At 42.1% G+C, this 11,841-nt stretch overlaps 1 protein-coding gene across 1 annotated transcript in view; it reads left to right on the top strand.

Annotated features, from left to right (window-relative positions):
- Positions 1 to 6,900, top strand: part of KCNMB4 (potassium calcium-activated channel subfamily M regulatory beta subunit 4) — a 54,099-nt gene extending 47,199 nt beyond the window's left edge. Inside the window, exon 3 of the mRNA XM_010986398.3 lies at positions 5,778 to 6,900. Coding sequence (XP_010984700.1) covers positions 5,778 to 5,946 — 169 coding nt within the window. The 3' untranslated portion in view covers positions 5,947 to 6,900. The remainder of the gene's footprint in view (positions 1 to 5,777) is intronic.
- The last annotated feature ends 4,941 nt before the right edge of the window (positions 6,901 to 11,841 follow it).

Raw genomic sequence — 11,841 nt, forward strand, 5'->3', positions numbered from 1 at the left:
TCATGGGATACTAGTCAATTAGAATGCTGTTCAGATTTTTACGTGAACTGGTTGAGTTTAAGAAATTTTCCAGTCCATTAAAAAAAAAGAGGTCGCCTTTTTCTCTGCCGATTAGCCAACAGAACAAGCATTGTGAGGGGGAGGGCATCTCCTTGGGTGAGAGAAAGTCAAAGAGAATCTATTTTTTATATTGAGGGTGATAGACACCAAATCTGTGTCTTCCCTTCTCATCTTCTGGTACGGCTAGGACTGCTGCTAGCCTAGGGGGTGCCTTTTTTGCCAGTCAGAACAAGATTTGCCCCCCTGGGCAAATTTAGCATTCAGATCTGGATTTCCACCCCCTTATCCCTACTCTCATTTCCAGCCCCCCTGCTGCCTCCTGTCTCATCCCTGGGTACCTTTATGCAGTGCACATTCTGCACAAATGGACATGGAGGTCAGGAAAATGACCTGAAACAGAGGATGAATTAGGCAGTTTCAGAAATAGCCAGCTGAACGGCCTCACGTTTCACACCCAATTTTTTTTTAACTATTAGAACATTTCACAGTGCTTATTAAACTTTATTGTTTATTAGGATCACCCAGGAGCGTCTCAAAAATGCAGATGTCTGGGTACACCACCTCAAATTCTGACAGAGCAGAACAGGGGGTTGAAACCCAGGAAGCTGCATTTCAGCAAACACCAGAGAGAATTTAAATTTGAGGAAAGCTGGCTGATGGGTAAATAGGGTTAAAAAGCATACAGTCAGGGTTTCAAATCATTGTGTCATTAAAGTTGTGTAATCTTGGGCAAACTAATCTTTCTTTGCTTTAGTTTCTTTTGTTGTAAAGGACAATTAAGCAGTCTTCCAGCACAGGGTTATTTTAAGGATCAAGCGAAATTAAATGCCCTACCGAAGTACCTGACCTGGAGGGTAGCAGGCACTTAATAAATGCTAGCTCCTGTTATCACCGTATACTTTCAAAGCTCAACTCAAAGTAGGTCCAACCCTTAGGAAAGCATTTCTAAGGGAACTCGCAGTACTTTTGTTTTATGATGTTTGTTCCCACCCCCCTCAGGGTTTAAAAGCACTTTCCATTAGTGTTTCTACAACAACCGCAAAGAAATCCCTTACTTACTTTTTTGAAGTCCTCAGACAATAAGTAATCATCTTTTTTTCTTTTCTTTTTTTTCTTTTTTTTTTTTTTTTTTTTTTTTGCTGATTGCTTACATCCTCATCACCGTCCTGATTTGAATACATCATATACAGATCTCATTAAGCTACTTACCTCGTTCGTCAAATGCTGAAAACACTGATTTTTCTTTTTTAAGTGCCACCATTATGGAATTGTGGAAAAAGTGAACTCTAAGCCCAAATCCCTTTGGAAATAATTTTTGCTAACTCATCTGTAATCTGCCTGATAAAACTGAAGGAAGCTGAGGCTGGTGCGGGAAAGAGGAGGGTCCCTTCAATTAAGGCACTAAAGGCCCAATTGGAAGGGGACAGACTTTAATTATGTCACAAGAATCAATTTAGAGATAACCTCAGTGAATCCTATAACAGAATCATGGACTTAAGTATTACTCTGCAGAGAAGTAAGTTTTTCCTATAGGGGAGGAAAAACTGTTTTTCCTTGTACCCATCTTTGGTTCGTTGCCCAGGGCCCTATAAGTTAGACTGACAAAAGGCTGATTAATAAGAGAAAAACAGAGATGTTGGTTAACATGTGCATCATGCCAAATGTGGGAGCAGTGAGTAATGAGTAACTCAAAGAGGTGGTTAGAACTTAGGCTGATAGCATCTTAAAAAAAAAAAAAAGCAATAAATTTTTAGAGAAGTGACAAGATGAGGGAAAAGCACCTTGAGTTTCTAGGGCAGCATATTGTAGGAAGATAAATATGTGTGGAACTCATGGGGGATAAGTGCTGAGTTAGTAAAGTTTGTTTAACAGATTTCTCTGGCACCATCTCTGGGCTGTAAGGATCTAGAGTTGTCTCCACTGATTAACTTCTGTCCTTCCTGGAAGAGAGGGGAAGGAGAACACCTTTACAAATTCAGGTCCTGCTTTTAGGCAAATGGGGGAGGGTGGAGAGCTTGCCTTGGATCTGCTTCATCTCAATTGTCTTCAGTTCAAAATAATCCTTATGCCAAAGTGGCATATGCTGTACCCTTCAGGAGACCATATGAAATGGAAACAGACAAATCACTTTTAAAGAAGCATGTACATTTTTATATATTATTTCTACCTCAGAGAAGGCTTTTGAAGTGATTACATGTACAGCATGGCTAACTCAAGTCAATTTGGTCTTTCGAAATATTAAATAAAGTTTTGCCCCAAGGGCTTTCAGAGGGGTGGGGTGCTAAGCAGTTTCTAAATAAGACAAATACCTGGGTCCAGCATTTTCTGCTTATTATTGTCTCTCCTGCTTTACTCACCTTCTTTTTCAGTAAACGTTCTTCAAACTGTGTTTCAGAAGATACGTGTAAGCGTTCCAACCACCTTCATCTGCGGCTCTTTTCCTGGCTCAGTTGTGCAGTACAGTAGTGCCCCCTTATCTGCAGGTGGGAGATATATTTCAAGACCCCCGGCTGATGGATGCCTGAAACTGTGAATAGTACCAAACTCCGTATATACTGTTTTTTCCTATACATACATACTTGTGATGTGAAGTTAAATTTACAAATGAGGCACAGCAAGAGAATATCCAAATTGCCAGTGTCACTACTCTTGTGCTTTGGGGCCAATACGAAACAAAATAAGGGTGACTTGAACACAAGCACTGCAGATCCATGACAGTGGATCTGACAGCCATGACTGCCACTGAGTGACTGACAGGTGGGGTGCGCTGGACAAAGGGATGGTTCACATCCTGGGTGGGACGAATCCGGGCAAATGGAGATTCCATCACAATACTCAGAGCGGCACACAATTTAAAACGTACGGATTGTTTATTTCTGGAATTTTCCATTTAATATTTTCAGACTTCGGTTGACTTCAAGGTAACTAAAAACCACTGAAAGCACAACCACAGAAAAGGGGGGACTCCTGTATTGTGGTCAACGATTCAACCTCAACCACAGTGACTAGAGAAGACATATAAAAGATGCTCACTGAAGCATTTTACTAGAAAATTAGCTGCAAAACACGTTAATTATGGAGATCACATCAGGTTAATTAAAATAGGGTTAAAAATTCGTCCCCCTCTACCAATTCGTCCCCTTTTTTTTACCATTGTAACCATGTGTTAGTGTACAGTCTAGTATTAAGTACATTCAAAGTATTGTACATTCTCCCCCTTTTGATGAAGAATCTAGCTCATCTTTGTACCAGTCAATTCTGGAGAAGTAGAACAATCCAAGAAAGAAGGTGGTAGGGGAAGTAAGAAGGAAGGTAGGTAGGAATGAAGTGGGAAGGAAGGGAGGGAGGGAGGCCACCCTGAGATAGCTCTTACCTAACCTCCCACACTTGGGAAGAGGCATTTACAGCTGCGAGCTCTCATAGTTGGAGAAAGCACCGTGGCAGTGCTGGGGGTGGGATTTCAAAGACTGTGAAATATAACTGCAACAATATTGTGCCTTGACTAGTGTTGGATCCAGGCTTCTCCTTTTTTACATTCAAGGCTTGAAGTTTGTTGAAATTTTGCGTGGATAACAGGGCTGCAGTTGGATTGGTTTCCCCTTATTTCATGGATAACAAGGGTGCAATTGGAATGCTTTCCCCTATTTAGCACCATCTGTGTGCAGAATAACAGGCAATGACAAAGTCAAGGGTCTTACAAGAGAAAAGGATGTGCACATTAATATATAGCCAAAATTAATGGTAGCACAAATCTTGAAGACAGTGCGTTGCTACAGGAATTCAGGAAAAAAAGGGGTAACTTTTGCAAGCTGGAATGATTTTTGCTTAATTGTTACAATGACTCTGCAGTCACTTAGTTCAAATTTTAATTGAAATCAAGTGTCAATAAAAATTGCACTTTATGTGCAGAATTTGAAGTGATACTATGCACAAAAAGGGCAAGGATGATGTAACTTCCAAGCCGAGCTGCAAAACCACTTTTATTAATGCTACACGATGTGCCTGCATTTTAGGGAGAAGAGAAATACCCAGCGTTCTTTGTCAGTCTTCTGGGAAGATGGGTCTTGAATTATGAGATCTGTGATTAGTGAGAACGCCTCTGGGAAGCATTTCTCAATGCCATTCTTGTACTCTAAAGCCTCTGATGTCCCTGAGGGCAATTGGACTGATTATTCTGCATTTTTTAATTTTCTGGTGGGAGCATTGCTTCTCTAGTGTAGTGGAACAAACCTTCCTGTGGATGAAATGGAAACATCTCGCAAAATGTAAACCTCTTGTACAAAAGCTCGGTTCCCAGGGTCTCTCTCCGGTGGCCAAGGATGAGAGACCACGGCTTGTGGAACGTGTCTCATCTTTATTTCGTGTGAATGAGACCAATGTTGGAATTGCAAACAGAAGCCCACATTGGTAAGATTGAAATATATTGCTGACTTGGCAAAATGTATCAAGAAAGTGGTCAGTGGTTTGAAATGATGGCTAGTCCTACCCAGAAGCATGGAAAAATGCAGTAAATCCAGTCATTCACTTGTTAAAAACCTTCACATAGTGAGGCTGAGTTGACCTGAAGACGACTCCATAGGTCTTTCTGACTAAATTAAAATAGTAGCTTTAACTGACTTTTTGTGTAAATTAAGATCGTTTGGCAGATGCATGAAAAGGTGTTCAACATCATTCACCATCAGGGAAACGCAAATCAAAACCACAATGAGAGGGGACCTCATACCTGGCAGAATGGCTATTATCAAAAAGACAGAAATACTAAGTGTTGGTGAAGATGTGGAGAAAAGGAAACTCTTGTGTATTGTGTACTCTTGAGGGGAATGTAACTTGTTGCAGCCAGTGTGGAAAACAGTATGAAGATTACCCCCCAAATTAAAAACAGAACTACCATATGATCCAACAATTTCGCTTCTGGGCATTTATCTAAAGAAAATGAAAGCACTAATTTGCAAAAATATCTGCACCCCCATGTTTATTGCAGCATTGTTTATAATAGCCAAGACATAGAAACAGCCCAGGTCCAACAATGGATGAATGGCTGAAAAAAAAAATATGGCATGTATATTATATATAATGGAACATTATTCATCCATAAGAGAGAACAAAATCTTGCCATTTGCAGCAATGTGGATGGACCTTGAGGGAATTATGCTAAGTGAAATAAGTCAGGAGAAAAAGACAAATACATGATTTCACTTATATGTGGCATCTCAACAGCAAGAACAACAAATAATCAAGTTATAGATACAGTTGCCGGAGGTAGAGGGTTGGGGGGCGGCCAGAATGGGGGAAAGAGGTAAAATCAAAACAAAACATTATTTGGGTTTGGGTTTGCTTGAGAATGCCAACCCATAGGTAAGTTTTAGACCAATTCAGCAGCCATGAAAGGATGAGTGAGAAGGAATGCGTTAAGCGATTTAGAATGGAGGAAAGTAATAGCGTTGGAGATTGCTACACTTTTGACATTTTGCATATAATGTACATTATAAGTAATATGCAAATTGGCACCGACTGCTCGATTTCGTAATGGATTTGAAGCGCCAAGCGCAGTAGTTGCAGTCAGCGTGAGGGGTTCACGTTCGGTGATGGGTACACCCTTCGGGCTGGAAGGCACGCTGAGCGCCAGCTGGTGGAGAGTCACGCCCGACCAAGGCGGCTGACCGCTCTCTCTCTCTCTCTCTCTCTCTCTCTCTCCCCTGTTCCCCGTCGCCTTGCAGACCAGACGACGTGCTACTGCATCGCACTCACGATGAGACGGTCCTCCTGCATTGCTTCCTCTGGCCCCTGGTGACCTTCGTGGTGGGCGTTCTCATCGTGGTCCTGACCATCTGTGCCAAGAGCCTGGCCGTCAAGGCAGAAGCCATGAAGAAGCGCAAATTCTCTTAGTGGGGAGCTGGCTCGTGGGAAGCAAAGCGCAGAAGCCACGCCCCTCGGCGCACGTCCACCCGCAGAGCCCGTTTCCTGGCGCAGGAGGTGGAAGGCGCTGTGAGAGGTCTCTGAGAGGCTCCCCGCTCAGTGGCAGCAGAAACGGGCACAACCGGAGACTTGGAACCTCATAGATTGCATTCCACGTGTCGTTGCGATGGCTCAAGGGTCAAGCTCTTAGCTGTGTGGAGTAACCGTTCCAGAAAATCCTATAAGAAGTTAATTTTCTTTGGGAAGTAACAGTATATAACTGTACAGTGTACGATACCAACCATTATGATTTATGCTACTTAAAACTATTAAAATAGCGTGGTCTGTGTTCTTTTCTATTTCTTTTTTAATGCTTAGAACACCAGGGTTTAAAAAAAAAAAAAAGGGTCTTAGTGGGTTCATTTGATTTTGCTAGGTTTTACTTGGGAGACAGGGATTTCTGCTCAAGTCTTGACCTCACCATAGAATCCCCGGTTTCCATTCTGAAACAGCACCTTTTGGCTCCTGCTTGAAAAGGGAAACTCTACTGTTAACTCAGTGTCTGGGCACTTCTGTAACTCCAACAAGGGGAACCCTCAAAGATTGGGAAAACCTATCCTCCAGCACCTGCCTTTGCCTCACCATTATTTTGCACCAGATTATTTCTTAAGACAGGGAAATGATTCTGCACAAGACTTGTCCTATCTTGAAGAGCCCTGTGCCTCTTCATTCATCTGTTCAGGATACTTTTGATGGATTTTATCTCTGTGCACTAGAACGTCCGTGATGTGAAGGACACTTTGCAGCTTAGTTAAGTGCTGTTTTCATTTCTTTTTTTTCTTTTAGGGTCAGAAAAAAATAGTCGAAATCAGCTCCAGCCTTGTATTTTTATTTTCTTCCTTCTTACCTTGATGTTTTCCGTATTAAAACAAGAATCTTGCTGTGGTTGTGTCGTTTGCTTGGACAAGCCTGGAGATGCGAGCCAGCTCACATCACTCTGCTGACGAGCTCTCTGTGCCTTTATCAAAAGTTCATTGAAGAGACCACCCTTTGGTCATAAACTTCAGATTCCAGATAACAAGCACAGGTCTCAGTGAATACCAAACCTACCCTGTTTGTTTATCATGTAGAACAAAACCTTCGTTTAGATGAAATGTACATTTTTAGTCGAGGAAAAACTGACATCACTGGCTTTTGCTTTCTTCTAATACTCTTCAGACGTGCTTCTATTAGAATAAAGGCAAACTGGAATTGAAGGAAAGCTCCCCACAGTTATCTGCTCAGGGTTCTAAGAAAGATACATAACAGTGGAATCATGATTTCCTGACTTTTAGTCCACACACCAACGTTTTCTTAACTTTAGAACACAAGTAATTGAGAGAGCCATCGTCTTCCGTGGAAGACTGATCCTGTTGGATCAGCAGGATCATTTTTTGTTTCTAAATCAAGTGTTACAGGTTTCACTGTGAAAAAGGCCTTGAACACACCAGTTATGACATCCTTTGAGGCAGCTACAGCGTCTTGACTTCAATCCCAGTTTTCTGTTGCAGCATCTGTGTTGTCTTAGCAACACAGTGAACCGCTCTGAAGCCCCGAGTAACAGGAAACTGGGAGTCAGAGAAAATCATCATCTTTGCATCACATTGTGGGAGACGAAGTCTCCTTTATCTGTTTTATTTTAATCTAATTAAATGTGATTAATGGACTACCAGGAGTAGATAAAAATAGTACATGGACGTATGTTATGTGTTGGTAAAAAGGGAAGGTGCTGTGTATGGGTCTGAGTTTTTATTTACCAGTTTGATACTCAGACATTTATATTAACTAAATGCTTCCACTTAGGCTCAAAGATGATATTCTGTAGGTCGATTTTTAGAAAAGAGGAGATGCACACTGCATCCCTGAGGTCACATACAGTTTTAAGGTCTTCCTTGCTTACGGCCAGTTAAATTTGAGGTTCTTATTGTTAAAGGTAAAATCCAAAGAAACAAAGAGAGGATATTTCAGGATCATAGAACAGAAGGGAGCTTAACTTCTTAATATTTTAATTCCCTTTCTTGTATGAGTGAGGAAATGGTTTAAGCTGCTGTATCAGAAATCCCCAAATATGGTGACTCATGTAAAATAGAAGTGTCTTTCTCATATAGCAATTCAGAGGTGGTTGAGAAGTCCGGGGTGGGGAGGGCAGCTCTGGTTCACAAGGTAATCGAGGGACCCAGAGTTCGCCTACATTGACGTCTTCTCGTTACCAAGGGTGTTGTTCATCCCATGGTCATGGTCAAAGCTGACTCAACAAAGCACATCCACTGTGCAGCCTGTGAAAAGAGCAGAAGTTGGGAGCAAGCAATTTCCTTTTAAGGAAGTTGTACCCATCACTATGCTCACAGTCCATTCACAAATACTGATGACATGACTGTCCCTAGCGCCAAGGAAGTTCCAGCTAGATGGACATCTGTCCTACTAAAACTCCAAGAGAAGTGTTTATTACCAAAAAGAAAAAGGATAGAGTGAATACTAGAGAAAGGTCAGGACTGATGGACAGCCAGTGGCCCCCGCCATGACAAAAATCTGAGCAGGGTGACAGAGCTCTCTTGCTTCAGCAGGATGTAAGGTCCTTGGTTAACCCTTGAGCCTGCTTTCTGGGAGAAACTCCTTTGTCCATTGTCCTCTGTGGCCCCTCGTTTGACTTCAAGGAAACTTGCCTGTTGTACTCCATAGCCACAGCTGAAACTTTTGGGAGACTTCGCAGCTTTTGCAGGCCCTCCCTGCTGGTGCAGATTTATAGACCGAGATTTCCTTAGAGACTGGACAAATGTAGGTTTTTATAGTTTGCAGGATTATGTTTTATTTGGCTGTGATAAGGGGCCTGCCTGCACTTTTGATGATGGACTGCTAACAGCTTTCCCTTTCTGTCTCCCATTCCCTTTCCCCTTCTGCTCCACACGTGCGCGATCCATCTAGAGAGCCTGGGTACCTCCTCCTTTGAACCCAGTGGGAAGTTCAAACCACACAAGCCCTGGCCTATTGGCGGGAACCCTTGCCCTGCCCGACACCCTAAGAACAAGAAAAGCCAAGCCAGTCAAGTCATTTTTGGATCTGCTTGGGGACGGCCCCACTCTCCCAGAAAGCCTCATTATGTGAATAATAATAAACCTTTTCATACCCTCTTGCTGTGTGTGTGGTTATCAGTTTCCACATTCAAACCAAATTTTGGGTAATGGGGTTCAGCTGGCCTTTATTGGTGGTAAGATTTCATCAAAACATGGTTTTGGGGGAGGAGAGCGTATAGCTCAGTGGTAGAGCATGTGCTTAGCACGTGTGAGGTCCTGGGTTCAATCCCCAGTAGCTCCATCAAAAAAAAAAAAAAAAAAGCAGAGAGAAGGAGAGGGAAAAGAAGGGAAGGGAAGAAAAAGTAGTTTGGGTCTGTTTTGCTTTTAGTTTCATTCATTCACATGGAAATAACCACAGCCAAAGGGCTACTCTCATTACAGTTCTTAATTCAGCAGCATCTTACTTATTCGTCTCTGTGCTTGGCCCAAATCTCCATCCCTCAGTCAAATGGCAGCCCCTTAGAAGCCTTCTGGAACGGCGAGTTTAAGTGAGAATGCAGCCCCCTTTAGCTGGGTCTGTCTGCTCAGCTGACTTCATTGTCTGGCCAGTAACACTTCGGGGAGACTTTTGAGAGAGACTGCATAATAATCTCCCGCTGTTTGGGGTGGAGAGGCGGCTGGGCTGCAGGGTGCAGACCTGGCTCCTGCAACAGCGCTGCGCTACCCCGCTTGTGAACTAGCTTTTCTTGCCACACTTGAGCTGTTTGTCATAGCACCTTACGAAAAAACACTGTGCACATCATCCCTCTGCTTTTTTCTCACTGCTTTCCCCAGACCTGCAGGTCTGCCTTCCAAGTTGCTAATGCCAGTTTTATCTAATGGTTACTCAAAGCCTAACAAGGGTCTCTAGTTTTCCATCCTGCAGTATCTGTTTCCTTGCTGCCTGGCAACAATGCCAAGCCACATATTTCAGATTTTTGTTATAACACGGATGTAAGTTACGTTGCCTTCTTCGGCATGGTCTCTCTCAGCTGGTGATCTCAGCTGGTGATGCCCAAATCTGTTATCTCCTACCCTTACCTGTTCTGAGCTCTGGATGTGCGTTGCGGTAACTCTGATGCAGTCTTGCTTCTCTGTCTCAAGCTCAGTGGTGAGCAGACCATGCAATGACAATAAATAATGGGACAAAATATACCAGACCACATGCATAGGGAACTGTTCACCTGGCTCAGATAACCTGTCCTTCTGCAAACTTACTGAACTATATCAACCCCTTGTAACAACCTTTTCCTAATATCTCAACATTCCTGTTACGTGCCCTACAGTTCAGATGCCCTGTGCTCTTCTGGGGCCTGTGCACACGTGGTCCCGTCTCACGGTTTGGACCTCTCTTTTCACCATATTGTAAATCTGGTTCTTTTTGTTTTAAAGTGTTCTCAGTGCGGTTTTGTTTGTTTGTTGAAGTCTAGTCAGTGACAATGTGTCAATTTCTGGTGTACAGCACACTGTCCCAATCATGCATATACATGCATATATTCATTTCCATATTCTTTATTCATTAAAGGTTATTACAAGATGTTGAATATAGTTCCCTGTGCTATACAGAAGAAACTTGCTTTCTATCTACTTTTATAGATAGCAGCTAACATTTGCAAATCTCAAACTCCCAAATTTATCTGATTCTTCTGACTCATCAGGTCTGAGCTTAAATATTGACTTTTCCTAGAAGCTTTCCCTAAACCCTAAGTAGGTTTCTCCTGTCTCCCTCTTCCTCTTCATCCTTCTTTCTTCCTCTGTAGTACCCGCTTGTATTTATTTGTTTATGTGTCTGTTATTTCTCTCTCCCGTTAGATGATAAGATTCATGAAGAATCGATAAGAACAAGGTTGGGGGAGTTTTTTGCGTCCACCGCTGGCACAGTGCCTGGGACAGTGAGGTGGTAAATAAATGCATAAGTGCTCCCCAGATCCATTATGTCCCTTATACATGTTGCTTCCGTATCCTTTCCAACAAGCAACTTATTGATCTTTTTATCCAGAATGACAATGATGATAATAACCCCCAATTAGCACTTATTAAGTGATTTCTGTGTGCATCTAAATGTCTTCCCAAACATCATTCTAAGTTCTTCATCAAAGCTGGGCAGAGGGAGACTGAACACAATACCTGGGGCAGAGTTAACCCTGGAAAAAAATTAAAATTAATGAATAAACAAATATATATTGCAATTTCAGCCTTAAAGTGAAAAGTTAGAAAACAGATAAGCTAATGCTTTTGTATTTAAACAGCATATGCTGCCCTTTAAACAAGTGAACAGCAGAATAATCACCCTATTCATTTGTAAATTGTCTCAAAACTTAGCAGCTTAAGACAACAGACAATTATTATCTCATACAGTTTCTCAGAGTTAGGAATCAGGAAGTGGCTTAGCTGTAATTCTAAATTATTCTTAGTAAAATTGTGCCACTTAAAAAGATAAGTGCATGGGTTAGGGTTATAGCGGAATACGTGTAAGAAACAAGAATCCAGCAGAATGATAGCGGGGGACTTTTGATAAGAACACAATTGCTCAGTTGACAGGCACCTTAGAACAAAAAGTGAGCTACGTCCAATTGTCTGCATGGTTTTTTGACTGATGTGAAGAAGGCTCCAAAATAAAAGTCCTTGGAGACCTCCGGAGTAGGCTTTTTGATAACTTCAGGTAGCTTTCGAGAGTAGGTACCGAAGCATATATGAAACTTGCTCTTTCCTCACTTTTTGTGAATAATCTTAAGCCAGAAAAAAAAGGGGTTTTAACATGTAAACAAAGAACTGAAACTGGAAATAGACCCACTGC

Source organism: Camelus dromedarius, chromosome 11 (assembly GCF_036321535.1).
Source record: "Camelus dromedarius isolate mCamDro1 chromosome 11, mCamDro1.pat, whole genome shotgun sequence".
In the NCBI taxonomy this organism is placed as follows: domain Eukaryota; kingdom Metazoa; phylum Chordata; class Mammalia; order Artiodactyla; family Camelidae; genus Camelus; species Camelus dromedarius.